Genomic DNA, 20,441 nt, shown 5'->3' on the forward strand with positions numbered 1-20,441 from the left:
GGGCTACAAGAATGGTGGAAGGTCTTAAGCATAAAACGTATCAGGAAAGACTTCATGAACTCAATCTGTATAGTATGGAGGACAGAAGGAAAAGGGGGGACATGATCAAAACATTTAAATATATTAAAGGGTTAAATAAGGTCCAGGAGGGAAATGTTTTTAATAGGAAAGTGAACACCAGAACAAGGGGACACAATCTGAAATTAGTTGGGGGGGAATCAAAAAGCAACATGAGAAAATATTATTTTACTCAAAGAGTAGTAGATCCTTGGAACAAACTTCCAGCAGACGTGGTTGGTAAATCCACAGTAACTGAATTTAAACATGTCTGGGATAAACATATATCCATCCTAAGATAAAATACAGAAAATAGTATAAGGGCAGACTAGATGGACAATGAGGTCTTTTTCTGCCGTGAAGTCTATGTTTCTATGTTTCTATGACAGTGATGTACATTTTGCACATACATAAATCACAAAGCACACACACAAAACGCAAAGCGCACGCTTCTGAACCAGCAGGGAAAGTATATAGATTTCACCGCTGATGTTGTTGATGTACAAGATACACCAGAAAAACAAAGGAAAGTTTGTATCATAAACAGCAAGGTCAAGACCCGATTTTGCAAATGGAAAGTACAATCTTCAACGTTATCCCTAGAAGATAAACTGCCCAGAACAAAGTGATTCTTGAGAGAACTGGCACAGAGTGACTACTTGTGTGAGAGGCCCACTAACATGTATTTAGACATAAAGCAAAAACTTTGCAAAACAAAAATATCATAAATGGGACAAAAAAAATAGATTTTGTATTTTACATTCCTATAGGTGATCCTCCTTGCCTTCAAGTGTACTGTTGATTGTCTATCTTCTCTAATCCCAATCAGGTTTACTGGTATAATGTCATCTTGCTTGTATAGAAAATCCTTGACTTACAATGCTTCATTCAGTGACTGTTCAGAGACCGCCTTCTGCCGCACAAATCCCAGCGACCGGTTAGGTCCCACAGATTTGGCCTTCTCTGGGTCCCGTCAATGAAACAATGTCATCTGGCGGGACTCAGGGGAAGAGCCTTCTCTGTGGCAGCCCCAACGGTCTGGAATCAACTCCCCCCCGGAGATTAGGATTGCCCCCACCCTCCTTGCCTTTCGCAAACTCCTTAAAACTCACCTCTGCCGTCAGGCATGGGGAAATTGATTCCCCTGGGCCGTTTCCCTTTTATGTATGGTTTGTCTGAGATGTATGACTGTTTTTTATATTAAGGGGTTTTAATTTGTTTTTAACTATTGGATTTGTACTGTTTTGTTGTTGTGAGCCTTCGGAGAGGGGCGGCATACAAATCTAATAAATAATAATAATGACTGTTCAGAGTTACAACGGTACTGGAAAAAGGGACTTATAACAGGTTTTTTTCCACATTTATGGAACTTTGCAACATCCCCATGATATGATCCTGCGATCAAAATTCAGATGACTGGCAACGGATTCATATTTGCTGTTTCCCAAGATCATGGGATCATTTTTTGCAATCATCTGGCAAGCCGAGTCAATGGGGAAACCAGATTTGCTTTAGAACCTGGTTACTAGCTTAACAACAGCAGTGATTCACTTAACAACGGTGGTCAAGAAAGGTTGTAAAATGGGGCAAAACTCATCTTAACACCTAACAGCAGAAATGTTGAGCTCAATTGCACTCGTAGGTTGAGGACTATTTGTAATCCAATCCATGTTTTGTTGATCGCTTTAGAATCGAGATTCTTGCCAACCTTAGTGATGAAAATTTCTGCAGGACCCTTTAAGCTGGAGCAGTGTTTCTTAACTTTTGGCAAACTTGAAGAGGTGTGGACTTCAACACCCAGAATTCTCTAGCCCCTCAATGAGGTTGGGAAACATCGCTCTAAAAGATTGTATGAATTCTGGGGGTTGAAGTCCACACATCCTTTTTTCCAGTATACATTATTTTTAAATTTCACTCCACCAAAAAAGTAAAACATTATCTAAATACAAACACTACAGTAATGCTTAACATAAAACAAACATAGAACTTTTTCACTGAACATTCAATGGAGCCTCTTATTTATCTTCTTTTTTTGAAATTTCTTATCTTCATCTAGGTACATTATTACAAGTGAAACCTCTGAATTTTTTCTCCACCTGTAGAGTGATTCCACTCTACACTTTGTAAATACGTTGATGTTCCTGGTTGTTAAAAATTATAAATTAGTACACCCTCATTTGGTGGAGGGACTTAATGAATGTTGTTGGCTGGTGGGAGCACATTTCACTGTTTTGTGTTGTGTGTATTATTTATATTACAAAAATCAATAAAAAATAATTTTTTTTAAAAAAAATTTCTCCGCCTTAAAAAAAGAAATTATATAAAAAGTCCATACATCTTCAAGCAGCCACATTACATCAGTGATGGCGAACCTATGGAATGCTTACTTCAGGTGGCACACAGAGCTATATCAGAGGGCAGGCGAGGCATTGCCGTATGTCAACTCCAGCCTACACGTATGCGCTGGCCAGTTGATTTACAGCTGTTATCATTCTCCGCATGCTTCAGGAAAGCCTCTCCTTTTCACTATTCCCAGGGTTCAGGAAAGCCTCCTGAAGTCTGGGGATGGCAAAAAATGGTCCAATGGACAAGATTCCGGTTGGCCCGTTGGGCCATTTTTTGCCGACACCAGGCTTCAGGAGGCTTTCCTGAAGCCTGGGGAGAGCGAAAAACAGCCCAATGGGCCTATTGGAAGTCCACAGACGCCAGTGAGATCTGTGTGCATGCATGGGAGGGGATATATGTGGTTGTTTGCATGCACAGGGGGGAGGGCAGTGCATTATGAGTGTGGGCAGTGAAGGGCTACCAAAAATTTTACTACCACACTGTGGGCATGGCTTATGCAGGACACCCTGCATTTTCTTTCAACATCTTTCAGTGCAAATTGGGTGCTGTGGGATGGAGCTCCATTTTCGCTACCCCACTGCGTTCTCCGCAATCTGGGTTTTAGCCCACCTCTGTTGCGCATGTGCCCACCCATTTGGTCCCCCAGCCAAAAAAGGATTCACCATCTTAGGAATTGTGGTCCAACCATCTTCAAGCTTCCATGGTTGAGAAACGTTGCAGTGAAGGATCCTGTATCAGCCTTTGGGACATGTCAGCTTTTTGAACAATCACTTGCGAGCATCTCTGAATAGATGATAGCAGGCGTCCCCTCCTCCTGACTTTGGCATCGCTCGGGCTCCTTCAATTGCAGTACTGAGTAATGGATTCCCTCTGCTCCCTAAAAACAAAAAAACCAGAAGGGTGGGGTAGAGAGCGATCAAAAGAGTTGGAAAGAGACAACACTCTCCAACCAATCAATGACAACTGTGTGCCTTGGCTTATAGAAACATAGAAGCATAGAAGACTGACGGCAGAAAAAGACCTCATGATCCATCTAGTCTGCCCTTACACTATTTTTTTGTATTCTATCTTAGGATGGATATATGTTTATCCCAGGCATGTTTAACTTCAGTTACTGTGGATTTACCAACCACGTCTGCTGGAAGTTTGTTCCAAGGATCTACTACTCTTTCAGTAAAATAATATTTTCTCATGTTGCTTCTGATCTTTCCCCCAACTAACTTAAGATTGTGCCCCCTTGTTCTTGTGTTCACTTTGCTATTAAAAACACTTCCCTCCTGAACCTTATTTAACCCTTTAGCATATTTAAATGTTTCGATCATGTCCCCCCTTTTCCTTCTGTCCTCCAGACTATACAGATTGAGTTCATGAAGTCTTTCCTGATACATTTTATGTTTAACACCTCCCACCATTCTTGTAGCCCATCTTTGGACCCGTTCAATTTTGTCAATATCTTTTTGTAGGTGAGGCCAGGGGGCAAGAGTCTAGTGGCTCCAAGCCTGGCGGCATAGATGAGTCTTAAGACTCTTGCGGAAGGCAAGGAGGATGGGGGCAGTACGAATCTCCAGGGGGAGCTGATTCCAGAGGACTGGGCCCCCCACAGAGAAGGCTCTTCTCCTGGGTCCTGCCAAATGACATTTTCTCGTTGATGGGACCTGGAGAAGTCCGACTCTGTGGGACCTGATTGGTCGCTGGGACTCATGCAGCTGAAGGCGGTCCCGTAAGTATTCTGGCCCAATGCCATTTATGGCTTGCTACAAACATGCTTTAAACACACAAACACAATCACTGTCCACTGCAGGGGTGTCAAACTCAAGGTCCGGGGGCCAGATCTGGCCTGAGGGGTGCTTAGATCTGACCTTCAAGGCTGCCCTGGAAACAGAAAATGACTGGCCTGCAGAGAGGTGGGAGGCCCTCTTGAGCTTCATTTTAGTTGGCAGAGGGTTACAGGAGGGCTTCACAGCCTAAGATGATACAGATGATTGATCTCCTCCTGGGCTGTCTGCCAAACTCCCCTCTTCCCTGTCACTCATGCTTCCTTGGTCAGAGGAGGCTTCATCGGCAGATTCCATCGGGAGCAAAACAGGCCTGCGGTATGTGGATGTCTCCCCCACATCCGCCTGCACATTCCTTGGGGCAGGAGCTGGGCCAGAGCTAACCACAACACCTGCCAATGATCTTTTCTGCCATCCTTCACCACCTACTGCACTGCCTTCCTGTCTGAAGCAGCAATGCTTCCAAACCAGACAGTTCTGCAGTAGGACAGGATGCTCTCAATTGTCCTCTACAGAAAGTGGTAAGGACAGGAGAAGGAAGACAAACTTTTCTCATGCAACACAGAAGATCCAGAAAACCACCAGGTGGCAGCAAAGGCACACCCCTAATATCTGTCACAAGCTCTTTTAAGTACTGTACAAGGAGTCTTTGACTACAAAGGAGCCCAACATCATGGCAATTAAGTGAACCAGGTGATTTAGGGGTGGGTTCAGTGAAGGGCTGCAAAAAGTTTTATTACCACACTGTGGGTGTGGTTTATTTTGTGGGTGTTGCTTGCTGGCCATGTGACCAGGTGGGAGTGGTTTCACAATCATGTGACCAGGGGGTGGCTTAAAGGTCACGTGACTGGCTTAAAGGTGGGCAACTTGACTTCACCCATGTCAAGGGTTTAGATTAGGGTGCCTGGCCTCTCCTCACCTCAAAGATATACAATTTCCCTTACTATTATTGAACATCCAAATTATACTATTTAATTCTATGTATAGATGCCATATATGTACATACATATTACACACAGGCACACAAAAATAGACATTATCTACTGTATAAACTCTATGTGTATGTACACACACACACATACACACAGGCACAGCTCTTCTAAAATTACATTCAACTTCATTTACTGCTATAGGAAAAAATATATCCAGAGACCAGAAGGGAAAAAAAGAGAAAAAATATATCAAACTTTTCTACCGTACCTGACCAAAATTTTACTACCGGTTGTGTGAACCTGTAGGAGCCCATCATTGGGTGGGTTCTACTTACCTTCCACACCAGTTCACATCAAGACAGAAACGCGTGATTTGTGCACATGCTTCGCTTTGCTCATGTGTTATTTCCTGGAAATTACTTGCTACGCATGCGCAGAAGCCTTTGTAAAATGCATAAACACCCATTACTCTCTGAAGGAGAGCCTAGACAGGCCTAATATGCAACTACACTCTCCCCGACTTACAGTGTTTCGTGGTTACGACACGAAACCGGCCCCCTCCTCCTGCCACGCTGCACTCGCTTAGTTTGCTCTCACCGCCCCAAATTTTGGCACTGGGCTCCAGAATCGCTGGCATTCACCGGCCCCGGTGCTTTCTGAACCGCGGGGGTTGGAAGAAGGCATGAATGAAGCGTTTTAGCAAGCAGGCAATTTTTTTAGTCGGCGCGGTGACGTCATGATGTGACGACCCGGGGGCAGCAAGGCCCTTCAAATTTGCGTATTCAAAGCTCAAATCGAGCTTTAGGATAGCTGGCCATGCTACAAGACAGCAAGAGAGCGTTAGAGCAAAATGGAGGAAGATCCCGACTTACACCGGAATTCGGCTTACAATCCACCATAGGAATGGATCGACGTCGTAAGTCGGGGACTACCTGTATGTGTAAATTGACTTGTGGAACAGTTTTGATTAATATTGGCTTGCACTTGAGAAACAAACTGGAATGGGCATCACGTTTATACCACTCTTTCTGGTGTTGGAAATGGCATATTACTCTATTCAATAATTAATGCAACGATCAGAAACAGTCGCAGTAACACAAAATTTACCTCATTCATCTCCACATCTTTCTCTTCATCCTTTGAGGGTTTTTCTATTCCTAAGATTGAAAGATAATAGCAAATGTAATAGAATAAGCAACAGGAACTCACTTCAGTTGGTTAAAGGCCTGGTCAACAGCTATTCTCCCCAGGCATTCATTCTGAAAAGATGGACTGGGATAACTCACTGCAACCAATTCTCCAGGATCACTTCCCATGGCCAACCCATTGCGGGATAACTCACCACCAAATATTTTTTTAAATATTTTAACTTTCATTGTTCACGTTTAATTTTCTCCTTCCTTTGGCATCTTTTCTTTAACCATTTCTTGTCCAGAGGTGATATTCACGTACCTTCCCTCCCACTTTCACACAGGAGAATGGCAGGGGTGGGTTCCTTTTACCTTTTCCTACCCATGCGCATCACAATATTTTGTGTGCCTCCCCTTGCACAATTTCACTTCCGCGCATGCTCAGATTAAAAAATATAAAAAAATATGAGAACAAATCAGAATTCCTTAGGAAATCTTAATTAACTTTCTATTATGTCAAATATAGTTTGTGTCTCACTTTGGAATGCAACCTCCATCCTACTCCTTAAATTCAATTCAATTCAATTCAATTTATTAGATTTGTATGCCGCCCCTCTCCAAAGACTTGGGGCAGCTCACAACAGTAATAAAAACAGTATAACACTGGAACAAATCTAATAATAAAATTATATTTTAAAAAACCCAACAATTTAAAAACCATACAGCACAAAGAAATCATGTCTCAAACAAAACCGGTTAGGTCCCACAGAGTTGGCCTTCTCCGGGTGCTGTCGATGAAACAATGTCACCTGGCGGGGCCCAGGGGAAGAGCCTTCTCTGTGGCGGCCCCGACCCTCTGGAATCAACTCCCCCTGGAGATTAGGACTGCCCCCATCCTCCTTGCCTTTCGCAAACTCCTTAAAACCCACCTCTGTCGTCAGGCATGGGGAAATTGATTCCCCTAGCCCGTTTCCGCATTATGTACGGTTTGTATGAGATGTATGATTGTTTTTACATTAAGGGTTTTAAATCGTTTTTAATCATTTGATTTGTACTATTCTGTTGTTGTGAGCCGCTCCAAGTCTCTGGAGTGGGGCGGCATACAAATCTAATAACTAACTAACTAACTAACTAACTAACTAACTAAATAAATAAATAAATAAATAAATAAATAAATAAATAAATAAATAAATATATTCATCAAGTGCGTTATAATCAGAATAGAAAAACTGGTACAGAGTTTGAAGTCTGTTTACCGCTGCCAGTAAAATAGAGAAACAGTTATGGACATCATAATATTGACTGTTAACAATGCACAGATTTGGACTATACTAAGAAATACCAGGAAAGAGAAAAATGAGAGAAAACCCTTTATTACAGTAGTAGATCAGAAAAAGGGGGGGGGGGGGAACCAGAAGTTTAAATATTGTACTCACCAACTGAATTCTGAATCACTTGTGATTTTGGCTTGCTTGCAGTCTTACTGGGGCTTAAAAGGATGATAGAGAAATGCCTCTTAAATTTATCTGGTGTTTATAAGATTAATTCAAACAAGAAAAACATGGTGTTGCTCCAAATCAGATATTTAATATGACTGCTGTAGGATAAAGTATGGCTTCTGTTGTAAGCCGCCCTGAGTCAGTTGAGAAGGACAGCATAGAAATCTAATTAAATAAATAAAACAAATAAATAAATAAAATCAAATAATTTTAGAATCTGAGGGAACCTTAAGGATCATTTTACCACAGGTGGATTCCTCCCAGTTCAGATCTCTTCTATGGAACCGATAGTAACTTAGCAGCCTGGGACTAACCAGCAGTGACCTAGGCCTGCCATGTCCTCGAACCGACTCTCTCAGTGGCGCTGTAGGCACCACCATCTTGGGGGGGGGGGTTTCTGCGCATGCGCAGAAACTGGTTTTTTTACCACTGTGCACATCAAGGAATGAACCGACATTGAAGAAGTCCAGAATCCACACCTGCATCTCACCCAACCCCTGGTTTGGCCAGAGAATGAAAGAAATACTTCCTGAAGAGCAGTGAAGGACTACAATTTTTTTGCAGTCTTGGGCATGGCTTGTTTTGTGGGTGTGGCTTTCCGGCCATGTGACCAGGTGGGAGTGACTTGACGATCATGTGACCAGGGGTGGCTTAAAGGTCATGCGACTGGCTTAAAGGTGGCCAACTTGATGTCACTCACGTCAAGGGTTTGGGTTAGGGTGCCTCACCTCTCCTCGCTTCAAAGAGATACAATTTCCCTATCTATTTACTATTACTGAACATCCAAAATATGGTACTATTGAATACTATGTATATGTGCCATATGTGCAGGGGCAAGCTACCATTCCCGGCCCTACCAGAATGGGCCGGAAGCGTGTCCCTGCACCACCCCCTGTGTACGTGCGCGCACGTGTGCAAGATTCGGCTTCTGCACATGCGCAAAAGCCAAATCTTGCGTGAGGATGAGTGCGTGCAAGATTTTCTGGGTTTTTTTGCAGAACCCGGAAATAGGCAAAAACAAGGTAAGTGCCCGCTGCCACTCACCCCACCACCACCCGCTCACCATCGTTCGCCCCTTCTGCACAAGCACAGGAAGCAAAATCTTGCGAGGGGACGCACACGAGACAGAGATTTTGCCAATTTTTTTGCTTCCGCGCATGCTGTTTTTTGCCCTTCTGCGCTGTTGTGGTTGGCTCTGGGCCAGCTCCTGCAATGGGGAATTTGAATGTTGGCTTAGGAGAGTCCTCAGGTTCCCAGAGACATATCTTACTGCCATCTTCTTCTGACAGTGAGGATTCCTTGCCAAGGTCAGACGCTGGGGTAGAAGAAGAATCAGATAGAGAGATGGATGCAGCCAGCCCATTAGTTAATGACCCCATTAGTGGGTCATCATACTCGGAGGAGGAGGATCAGTGGATAGATGCCAGAATGCGCAGGCTCATGGCTAGAAGGGACCAACTGCACAGGTATCGTTGGAGTTAAGGGAGAACACCTGTGGCTGAGGCCATTAGGCTAATGGGGTTGCTGACAAATTACCAGTGTTGCAGAGAGCGCATGTGGGAGTTTATCCGTTTGGAGAAGGATACGTCGTGTTTGCTTTGTTCCTGGACTTTCACAGACTTTTTGGGATTTCACAGCTAAGTAAATCTTGTGGACTCACTCGAAGAGATTTGGCTGCTCACAGCTGTTCTTGTCTGCTCAGTTTGCTTTTTGTCTCTCACAGCTTTCAAGTTTAAAATGTGTGTGCACAGCTTTATTTTGGATAAACTGCATTTCTGTTTACTTTATAACAGCTTGCGTGTTTGAATTTACATTTCTGACTTAATTGGGGCTCGTAACGTGAAGCCCGGCATAACATTGTGCATGCTGGTTTTTGCCCGTCCCAGGCTCCAGAGGCCTTCTACCCATCAAACCATCTGCTACAACGACCTACCTCTCAACGACTACTTCAGCTTCAATCACAATAATACACGAGCACACAACTGATGCAAACTTAAAGTAAAGCTCTCTAAACTCAACTGCAGGAAATATGACTTTAGCAACCGAGTAGTTGATGCATGAAATTCATTACCTGATTCTAGTATCATCACCTAACCCCACAAACCTTACCCTTAGACTATCCACTGTTGACCTCTCCTGATTCCTAAGAGGTCAGTAAGGGGTGTGCATAAGTGCACCAGAGTGCCTTCTGTCCCCTGTCCTAATGTTTCTCTCTTACTAGTATCATGTATATAAATATTATTATATCTTTCTATACCACCAATATGTACTTGACAAAACAAATAAAATAAAAATAAAATAAAATAAAACTGTAAGCTACCCACAGTCCAATTGGAATTGGGTGGCAGATAAATCCAATAAATAAATAAAGAAGGAAGGAAGGAAGGAAGGAAGGAAGGAAGGAAGGAAGGAAGCAAGCAAGCAAGCAAGCAAGCAAGAAAGCAAGAAAGAAAGAAAGCAAGAAAGAAAGAAAGAAAGAAAGAAAGAAAGAAAGAAAGAAGAAAGAAAGCAAACGAATAAACAAATCCAATAAACAAACAAACAAACAAAATGCCCTCCCCTACTCTCTGGAGGTCCTCTGGTGGCCAAAAATGCCTACCCAGAGCCTCCATGTGAGCCTAAAATCAGCAAGCCATTGAGTACATGCTCACTGGCACTAAGCTAGAGCAACGGTTCGCTTGTGGGCAGATATGGCTCCATGCCATTGATTCATCATCATGGGCCTACAGCTACCAGGAACTGAACTGAATTCAAAGGAGACATTCTTTTCTTTAAAAAAAAATCTTTACCTGGTTCGCCGTGATCGAAGCTTCTCCCGGAGAACAAATATAGTCACCCCTATACATAGGAAAGCGATAATTCCTATCACGCAACCGGCAATGACTTGGATCATAAACTTCTTGTCTGTATCTTTGGAGAGACATAAAGTGGAATTGAGAAAAGGGGTTATTCCAGTCAGTCAAAAAAAAAAAGGAAGTCAAGATGGCAGCCTCCGTCATGTGGTTGAACCCACGCTGCCCACGTGTGGATTTCATAATAAAGATCCAGAGCTTCAAAACTGAGAGAGATGGCAAAAGTAGCTTAATTTTTTTAAAAGAAAAATTCAATTAAATTAAATTCAATTTATTAGATTTGTATGCCGCCCCTCTCCGAAGACTCGGGGCGGCTCACAACAATAATAAAAACAGAGGAACAAATCTAATAATAAAATTATATTTAAAAACCCCAACAATTTAAAAACCATACAACACATACCAAACATAAAATATAAGAAAGCCTGGGGGAGATGTCTTAATTCCCCCATGCCTGGCGATATAGGTGGGTCTTGAGTAACTTGTGAAAGACAAGGAGGGTGGGGGCCGTTCTAATCTCTGGGGAGAGTTGATTCCAGAGGGCCGGGGCCGCCACAGAGAAGGCTCTTCCCCTGGGGCCCGCCAAACAACATTGTTTGGTCGACGGGACCCGGAGAAGGCCAACTCTGTGGGACCTTATCGGCCACTGGGATTCATGCAGTAGAAGGCGGTTCCCGAGGTATTCTGGTCCAATGCCATGAAGGGCTTTAAAAGCATGAGAAGTTCTCAACTTATGACCACAATTGAGCCCAAAATGTCCATTGTTAAGTGAGTTTTGCCGCACTTTGAGAACTTTCTTGCCATAATTATTAAATAAATCACTGCAGGTGGTAAGTGACTACCATGGTTGTTAAGTGAATCTGGTATCTGTACTGTATATGAGTCGAAAAGAGAGCCGTGAAAATATTTACTGACCACCCGCATCTTGGACAAAAAGTGTCTCAAGTCCTACCCTCAAAATGACAGTATAAAGCACTGGCATAGCAAGATAACTAGACACAAGAACAGTTTTCTCCCAAATGCCATCATTCTACTAAACAAATAATTCCCCCAACGCTGTCAAACTACTCCCTAAGATTGCATTACTATTAGTCTTCTCATCCTTCCTATCACCTATCTCCTTCCATTTATGACTGTATGATTGTAACTTGTTGCTTGTATCGTTATGATTTATATTAATATTGATTGTTCTCTGATTGCTTATTTGTACCCTATCACAATTATTAAGTGTTGTACCTCATCATTCTTGACAAATGTATCTTTTCTTTTATGTACACTAAGAGCATGTGCACCAAAGACGAATCCCTTGTGTGTCCAATCACATTTGGCCAATAAAGAATTCTATTCTATTCTATTCTATTCAAATTAGATCTTACTTTGGTATCTTTCTTGTTACATTTATTAACTGGTCCTCTTTTTTTAGTTCCAAATATTTATTTGGGTTGACTATGTATTTATGAAGAAAGAAAGAAAGAAAGAAAGAAAGAAAGAAAGAAAGAAAGAAAGAACGAAGACTGGTGAAGAGAGATTGCTGGAACTGGGCATGGATAGCCTAGAGAAAAGAAGGGCCAGGGGGACATAATAGCAGTCTACAGGTACTTGAGGGGTTGCCACAGAGAGGAGGGGGTCAGGCTGTTTTCCAGGGCACCAGAGGGCCAGACGAGGAACAACAGTTGGAAGCTGACCAAGGAGAGATTCAACCTAGAGATAAGGAAGGACCTCCTGACGGTCAGAGCGATCAACCAGTGGAACGGCCTGCCAGAGGAGGTTGTGAACTCCCCAACTTTGGACATTTTCAAGAGGAGATTGGACTGTCATTTGGCTGGGGTGCTCTAGGATTTCCTGCTTAAGCAGGGGGTTGGACTTGATGATATGCAGTGTCCCTTTCAACTCTAATGAAAGAAAGAAAGAAAGAAAGAAAGAAAGAAAGAAAGAAAGAAAGAAAGAAAGAAAGACCTATGACCAAAATTGACCACAAAATGTTGGTTGCTAAGCAAGAGTGTTGTTAAGTGAGTTTCACCACATGTTATGTTTGCCTCGCCCACCCAGTCACATGACCACCAAGCCACACCCACACCATACAAGACACGCCCATAGAACCATTAGGGAAAATATTTAGATTTCACCACTGGGCAGGGCATAATCCATATACTCACCGGGTGGTGTTGGGGTAGAGCAGAGCATTTCCTCCATCTTTGATCCCTCTGAAATTCTGGATTCATCTTCCAAGCAATAGCCATCAGATTGTGTAGGACATCTGGCATTGCTGCATTTCCAGAGGCCATAATATCGGGGCAGATGTTCCACTATGATTATAGTTCTTACCTTCCTAATAACGTCATTAGAAATTTCTTTCCCATTAAGAGTCCAGGCAATGGTAGAGGTTTTATGAGTTTTGTCTTTCATGTTGTCTTCCGTGTTGCCACCACAAGAATTGCAGGTGAGCTTTATTTGCTTTCTCCCTTTGTTGTCTTTCTCATGATGGTCGATTGTCATCCCATGTTGATTATCTGTCAGAAATACCAATATGTCATTCTTTCAAAGATTTGCAACTACAGTAAAGTGACTAGATTTTAATATTGGTAAAGAACGACACCACTGATGAGAGAGGCGAGGGCTTGATTAAAAATTTGGTCTATGGGGAGCAAAAAAAATCTCTCTTTTTCTCTCTCCCTTTCTCTCTTTTTTCTCACTCTCTTTCTCCCTCTTCCTCCCTCCCTTTCTCTCTATTTTTCTTTTCCTCTTCCTTCCTTCCTTCCTTCCTTTCTCTTTCTTTCTCCCCCTCTCTCTTTTTTCTCTTTCTTCCTTTCTCTCTATTTCTCTCTCCCTCTTTCCTTCTCTGCCTTCCATCCTGTCTTTTTTCTCTCTATTTCTCTCTTTCTTCCTCCCTCCCTGTGTCATGGTTGAATGGGGGGGGGAGGCGGAGGAAAAAGAGGAGGAGGGAGAAAGGGCTCAGCAGTCCCCTTCGCTCTCTCCCTCCTTCCCTCCCTTTTTCTCTCTCTCTTTTTCTCTTTCTATTTTTCTCTTTCTCTTTCCCTCCCTTCCTCTCTATTTCTCTCTCCCTCTTTCTTTCTCTCCCTTCCATCCTCTCTTTTCTCTCTTTCCCTTTCTGTCTCTTTTCCTTCCTCCCTGTCTCTCTCTCTCTCTTCCTTCCTCCCTCCCCATTGCGAAGCTGGGATCAATCGAGAGTTTGTTTTAAGGTGGTGCTGTGGCCGAGTTGGGGGGAAAATGGAGGGAAAAGAGGAGGGGAGAGAAGGGGCTCAGCAGCCCCCTTCTCTCTCTCCCTCCTTCCCTCCCTCTCCCTCTCTCTCTCTCTTTCTACCTTTCTATTTCTCTCTCTTTCTCCCCCCTTCCCTTTCTCTCTATTTCTCTCAGCCTCTTTCTTTCTTCCTTTCTCTTTCTTTTTCTCCCTTCCTTCCTTCCTCTCTTTTTTCTCTCTCTCTTTCTCTCTCTCTTCCTTCCACTGTGTCTTTCTCACTTGCTCTCTCTCTTCCTCCCTGCCTCCCTCGTTGTTTCAGCAAGGCTGGGATCAGCAAAAGAGCAATCCAGAGTCTGTTTTAAGGTGGTCGAGTGGGGGGAGGAAGGTGGAGGAAAAAGAGGAGAGGGGAGGAGAAGGGGCTTAGCAGCTGAGCCTCCAAGTCTTTCTCAACCAAGGAGCCAGCCAGAAGAACTGACATGGGAGGTGGGGGAAGAAGGGGAACCTCCCAAGCTGCCAAAGCTTGTCAAATGCCCAGCCGCTTCGGCTTTCTCCTACCAGCTGCCGGCTCCACCTGCCTCTTCAGGGATCCACCCAGGTCGTATCCAGGAGAATGTCTAGGTTGGTGGGGGCAGCTTGACAGGAGGCTACCTGCCCAGGGGACACCCATAAAGACCGACTGCCGCACCAGCTATCTCTGCGCGGCAGTTGATCTTCAAAAAAAAGCGGGACATTTTTCAAATGCTGCATCACATCAATGGCCACCTTTAAGCCAGTCACATGACCTTTAAGCCACCCTCTGTTCACCTAATCGTCAAGCCACTCCCACCTGATCACATGGCTGGCAAGCCACACCCATAAAATATACTATGCCCACAGTGTGGTAGCAAAAATTTTTGCGGCCATTCACTGATTCAAACTCAGGGTGTATATTAAGGCCCACACACTGACATTCCTTCAAGCCAAGAACTGGCTAGGCCATCCAGATGTGTGGTGGCCTTCTGGAAGAAGTCAGAGCCATTTTTCAAGCAGCCTACTGCTATTTCCACCCACCATTTGGTGCCACAAAGATATTCAATATCTACTTCCCAAAGCCCTGAGATGCCCTCATTTTTTATTACCAGATTTCACGACGACTGAGATAAAGGATGCGTTTCTGTTCCCATCGGAACAATAGAAAGTGCCAGAGTCATTCATGTGTTGGAGTGGGACTGTGAGGACGAACTTTCCATTGTGCTTTTTTATTATCATCCTTTGAAATCTCTTTAGCGTGTCATCATTGCGCGTCTTGTTAGAAATCACACTGTAGATTTTTATCTGGGCCAATTTTAGGCCAGCACAGATGGGGTAACGGGGAATCCAATACCATAGGAGTTGGACACATTTCAGGTCGCATGGAATTTTAATCTCATTTCCAGCATTGACCTCAGTCTCTGAAATTATGAGGATTAAAAAAAAATTAACTAATTATTCTTTACATCCCCTTCCTCACAAACCCAGCCCCAAATGCCAAAATCACAATATTCAAGATGCCAGTTGCTCTATGTTTTTTCAGTATCTCCAACATGGACCCAATTGACGAATAGAATAGAATAGAATAGAATTTTATTGGCCAAGTGTGATTGGACACGCAAGGAATTTGTCTTGGTGCAAATGCTCTCAGGGTACATAAAAGAAAAAGATACATTTGTCAAGAATCATGTGGTGCAACACTTAATTATTGTCATAGGGGTCAAATAAGCAATGAAGAAACAATCATTATTAATAAAAATCTTAGGATACAAGCAACACGTTACAGTCATACAGTCCTAAGTGGGAGGAAAAGGATGACAGGAATGATGAGAAAAACTAGTAGAATAGAAGTGCAGATTTAGTAAAAAGTCTGACAGTGTTGAGGGAATTATTTGTTCAGTACAGTGATGGTGTTCGGGGGAAAACTTTTCTTGTGTTTAGTTGTCTTCGTGTGCAGTTCTCTATAGTGACGTTTTGAGGGTAGGAGTTGAAACAGTTTATGTCCAGGATGCAAGGGGTCAGTGAATATTTTCCCCGCCCATGGGGAATGGTCTAAGATATTATTGCCTATGGTGGGACAATTTACATGTTGAAAATATTTTGGTAGCTCATCACTTAAGTTTGCCTTGTTTAAATCTCCCAAAATAATAGCCAAAATAATATGAATTATGATAATTCATTTAGAACCTGCGGTGAGCTACTAGCTGGAAAGTTAAATTGGGCTCGTCGCCGCGGTTTGTGACTGCTTGCGGGGCCAGCACGATTTTGCTGTGGAGGTAGCAAAATCGTGCATGGAGCCACAGGTGTGCCCGTGTTCCAGCAAGTTTTTTTTTGCTTCCACGCATGCCAAAACACAGGCACACCTGCCGCTCCGTGTGCAATTTTGCTACCTCCAGATGTGCAGAAGCAAAATTGCAATGATTGCGCAAGCACTCACGAGCCGCCGCAGTGAGCCCAATTTAGCGTTCCAGCTAGTAACCCATCGCTGTTTAGAACTATAGAATTTTATATTTGATCAAAGCTTTTAACATTTCTAAATATTAAATTAATAATTTAATGAGCCATTCTGACTGTTGAATAAGCTGTCCATTCTTCCAATCAGGCGAGGGTTGTCAACATTTTTACTACCACACTGTGGGAGTAAACTGGTTTACTCCGAACTAGTTATTTTGCAGATGTGGTTTCATGGTCATGTGACTGGGAGTGGCTTGTCAACCATGTGACTGGGTAGGAGTGGCTTGCTGGCCATGTGACCAGGTGGGAGTGGCTTGACGATCATGTGACCAGGGATGGCTTAAAGGTCATGTGACTGGCTTAAAGGCCACTCACGTCAAGGGTTTGGGTTAGGGTTAGGGTGTCTGGCCTCTTCTCACCTCAAAGAGATATAATTTCCATAGATATTTACTGCTGCTGAACATCCAAAATATACTATTTAATCCTATGTATATATGCCACATGTGTACATACATATTATACACAGGCACACAAAATTATACATTAAATATACAGTGATACCTCTACATAAGAACGCCTCGACTTAAGAACTTTTCTAGATAAGAACCAAGTGTTCAAGATTTTTTTGCCTCTTCTTAAGAACCATTTCCTACTTAAGAACCCAAACCCGGAAAAATTTCCCATGAAATATCAGAGCGGCATGAAGGCCCAGCCAGCTTCTTGCCATTCCCCCTGGGTTTCTCTCTCTGCCCAGTGTATGGGAGGCAGCCTCGCACCGGATGTATGGGAGGCACGTGCTCCTCCTCGTCGCCCCTCTTTTTTTTTTTAAGCCTTAAAGTTTTGGATTTTTATTAATTCCTCTCACCTCACCTTCTTCCTTCGGCAGCGACTGTCCTCCTCCTCTTCTTTCTCCTCCTCCTCCCACCCAAATTCCAAGCTTTTATTTCTTTCCTAATGGGTTTTCACGCATTATTTGCTTTTGCATTGATTCCTATGAGAAAAATGGCTTCTACTTACAAACTTTTCTACTTAAGAACCTGGTCACGGAATGGATTAAGTTCTTAAGTAGAGATACCACTGTACATTTAAATATGTTAAAGGGTTAAATAAGGTTCAGGAGGGAAGTGTTTTTAATAGTAAAGTGAACACAAGAAGAAGGGAGCACAATCTGAGGGCAGACTAGATGGAGCATGAGGTCTTTTTCTGCCGTCAATCTTCTATGCTTCTATGTTTCTATTATGTACTATATAAATGTACACACACATACACACACACACACAGCTTCTCTAAAATTATACACATTCAACTTTATTTACTGTGATAGGAAAAACACACCCAGAGGCCACTTTCTGCCACACATTTAACCATAACTTCTGTACATTAAAATATTACACACGCCCCAAATTACACAATTCCCCTCGGTATTACTTACCGGTGCAGGACTTACTCCTCTCAAAATCCTCCTCTTGCCTACTTTGTAAGTTTAATTTTAGGAAAAATGTAAGGCAAGCCGCAAGCAAGGTGGACAGGGTGATTGGTGAGTCAACAAATCAATGAGCCGCTGGCTTGTCAATCACTCTACCAGTGCATGGGCAGAGGATTTTTTTTTAAAAAAAATAGAATAATAAAAAGAATAATACAAAGGTGGCGGCCCCGAGTTACAGGCAATCAATCAAATGATGTCACTAGCAGGCTACTACCGGTACTGCGATCCCAACCATGCCAGTAGGAACCCATTACTGCTTCCAATGTCAGTAAAATGAGGACCCAAATAGTTGGGGGCAATAATGCTGATTCTGTAAACCTGCTTAGAGAGGTCTCTCCTATATCTCCTATACCTTTCTTCTATTCCTATATCTCTTCTTCTATTCTTTCATTGATATGTTCTATTACTATATCTTCTTTTCTATTCTTTCCTAGATATATTTTACTATGAGTATCTCCTCTATAACCTTCATCATGTATATATATACCCACTAAAACTCTTGTTGTGTATTGGACAAAATAAATAAATAAATAATATATAGAGCGCTGGTGAGACCACATTTAGAATACTGTGTTCAGTTCTGGAGACCTCACCTACAAGATATTGACAAAATTGAATGGGTCCAAAGACGGGCTACAAGAATGGTGGAAGGTCTTAAGCATAAAACGTATCAGGAAAGACTTAATGAACTCAATCTGTATAGTCTGGAGGACAGAAGGAAAAGTGGGGACATGATTGAAACATTTAAATATGTCAAAGGGTTAAATAAGGTTCAGGAGGGAAGTGTTTTTAATAGGAAAGTGAACACAAGAACAAGGGGACACAATCTGAAGTTAGTTGGGGGAAAGATCAAAAGCAACGTGAGAAAATATTATTTTACTGAAAGAGTAGTAGATCCTTAGAACAACAGACGTGGTTCCTTCCAGCAGACGTGGTTGGTAAATCCACAGTAACTGAATTTAAATATGCCTGGGATAAACATATATCCATCCTAAGATTAAAAAAACAAAAATAGTATAAGGGCAGACTAGATGGATCACGAGGTCTTTTTCTGCCGTCAGTCTTCTATGTTTCAAATAAATAAATAAACAAACAAACAAACAAACAAATAAACAAACAAATAAACAAACAAACAAACAAAACAAACAAACAAATAAAACAAACAAACAAACAAATAAATAAATAAATAAAAAAGCACCGTGAAGCAGTATATAAGTCTAAGTGCTATTGCTCTTACTATTCCACCTTTTCTAGTTGGACACAAGACAAGATGAGATGTATTTGTTTGCCATGTTTATACGGCTGCCCATCACCCAGAAAACATCTCTAGGTGCCACACAATGTTCAATTATTTATTAGATTTAATGGTGCCTATGGTCTCCACCCAGCTTTACCAGCCTGTAGCTGCCTTCAACCTGCACTGGCCTGGGCTACAGAGAGCTTACCCAAAGCTGCAAGAGGATCAGGCAGCTTCTCGTAAGGTAGGACTGAAAGCTTACCTTGGAGTGGCCACACCGATGCAGCAGCTACCGCGGCTGGAATTAAGAAAAGAAAGGGCTTCATTTGGAGGCAAAGGTTGGAATAGAGACAAGGCACAGCTTCGGCCAATTATAAAGAGGAACTGGGGAAGCTGATGTGGAAAGAGAAACCACAGATGTTGTCAACAAGGATGAAAAAGGAGAAGGGAGCAGAAGGGCAGCTTCTCTGTGGGTGAGACCCTTCAAGGGACCTGATAATCGGCACAGGAAGTTCTTGCCTGTCGATGTCATGTTATCCTCAATTTTTAGAATATTCTTATTTTATTTATTTTTATTTATTTATTTGTCAATCAAGTATATGTTTATATCAACATAATATAGAAAATAATGATAAAAGAAGACAAATAGGACAGTAGGACAGGGACGGTAGACACAATGGTGCGCTTATGCACTGTTCTGTCGAGCTCTCTGGTAGAATCCTCCCAAAAATGCACAGATACAATTTCAGACACACACACGTTTGAACATTTAAAACAATGTTCTTTATACCGAAAATGCAAATAAACAGAGCACTCTTTTTGTATAGCAAAGAGCACTCGTCTCCAAACAAATTGGTAATCTGTACAAGTCCCTTATCAGTTCTGTGATACTTAGCTTGCAGCTGTGAGGTAATTCACAGTCCTTCTTCTTTCACAAAGTGAAACACACTTTGCTCTGGGTTAGTTTCAAATCAGCACACAAAGATGAAAGTCAGCAAAGCAGTCTTCATGATCAGACACAATGATCAGATATTCCTCCACAATGGCCAAACCCACAGGCTGCTATTTATAGCAGCCTCACTAATTACCACAGCCCCACCCAACCACAGGTGGCCTCATTTTCTTTGATAATAATCTCTCGGTTGTTGTTGCCTATGCATCGCTATACTCATGTGTAGCTGTATCATTAACTCTTGTTCTGAATCCAAGGAGGAGCTAGATAATTGATCTCCTTCTGAGCTGTCTGCCACACTCTCCTCCTCCCTGTCACTCATGTCTTCTTGGTCAGAGGAGCCTTCATCAGCAGATTCCACCGGGGGTGTGTGCAAAACAGGCCTGCAGCATGTGGATGTCTCCCCCACATCCACCATCCTTGGGGCAGGAGCTGGGCTAGAGCTAACCACAACATGCACACCCCCTACAGACCTCTTAGAAAAGAGGAGAAGACAACTGTAGATAATCTGAG

General features: G+C 42.6%; 1 protein-coding gene across 1 annotated transcript; it reads right to left on the bottom strand.

The window, feature by feature from the left end:
- Nucleotides 1–141: 141 nt before the first annotated feature.
- LOC139158356 (uncharacterized) lies at nucleotides 142–19,357 on the bottom strand. The gene is made up of 7 exons (XM_070735660.1): nucleotides 19,239–19,357; nucleotides 14,909–15,220; nucleotides 12,748–13,101; nucleotides 10,529–10,649; nucleotides 7,677–7,729; nucleotides 6,218–6,267; nucleotides 142–3,280 (listed from the first exon to the last, which is right to left on the bottom strand). The coding sequence occupies exons 1-7, from the start codon at nucleotides 19,300–19,302 to the stop codon at nucleotides 3,155–3,157; spliced, it is 1,080 nt and encodes a 359-aa protein (XP_070591761.1). The 5' UTR covers nucleotides 19,303–19,357; the 3' UTR covers nucleotides 142–3,154.
- Nucleotides 19,358–20,441: the final 1,084 nt, after the last annotated feature.

Source organism: Erythrolamprus reginae, chromosome 2, assembly GCF_031021105.1.
Source record: "Erythrolamprus reginae isolate rEryReg1 chromosome 2, rEryReg1.hap1, whole genome shotgun sequence".
Classification (NCBI taxonomy): domain Eukaryota; kingdom Metazoa; phylum Chordata; class Lepidosauria; order Squamata; family Dipsadidae; genus Erythrolamprus; species Erythrolamprus reginae.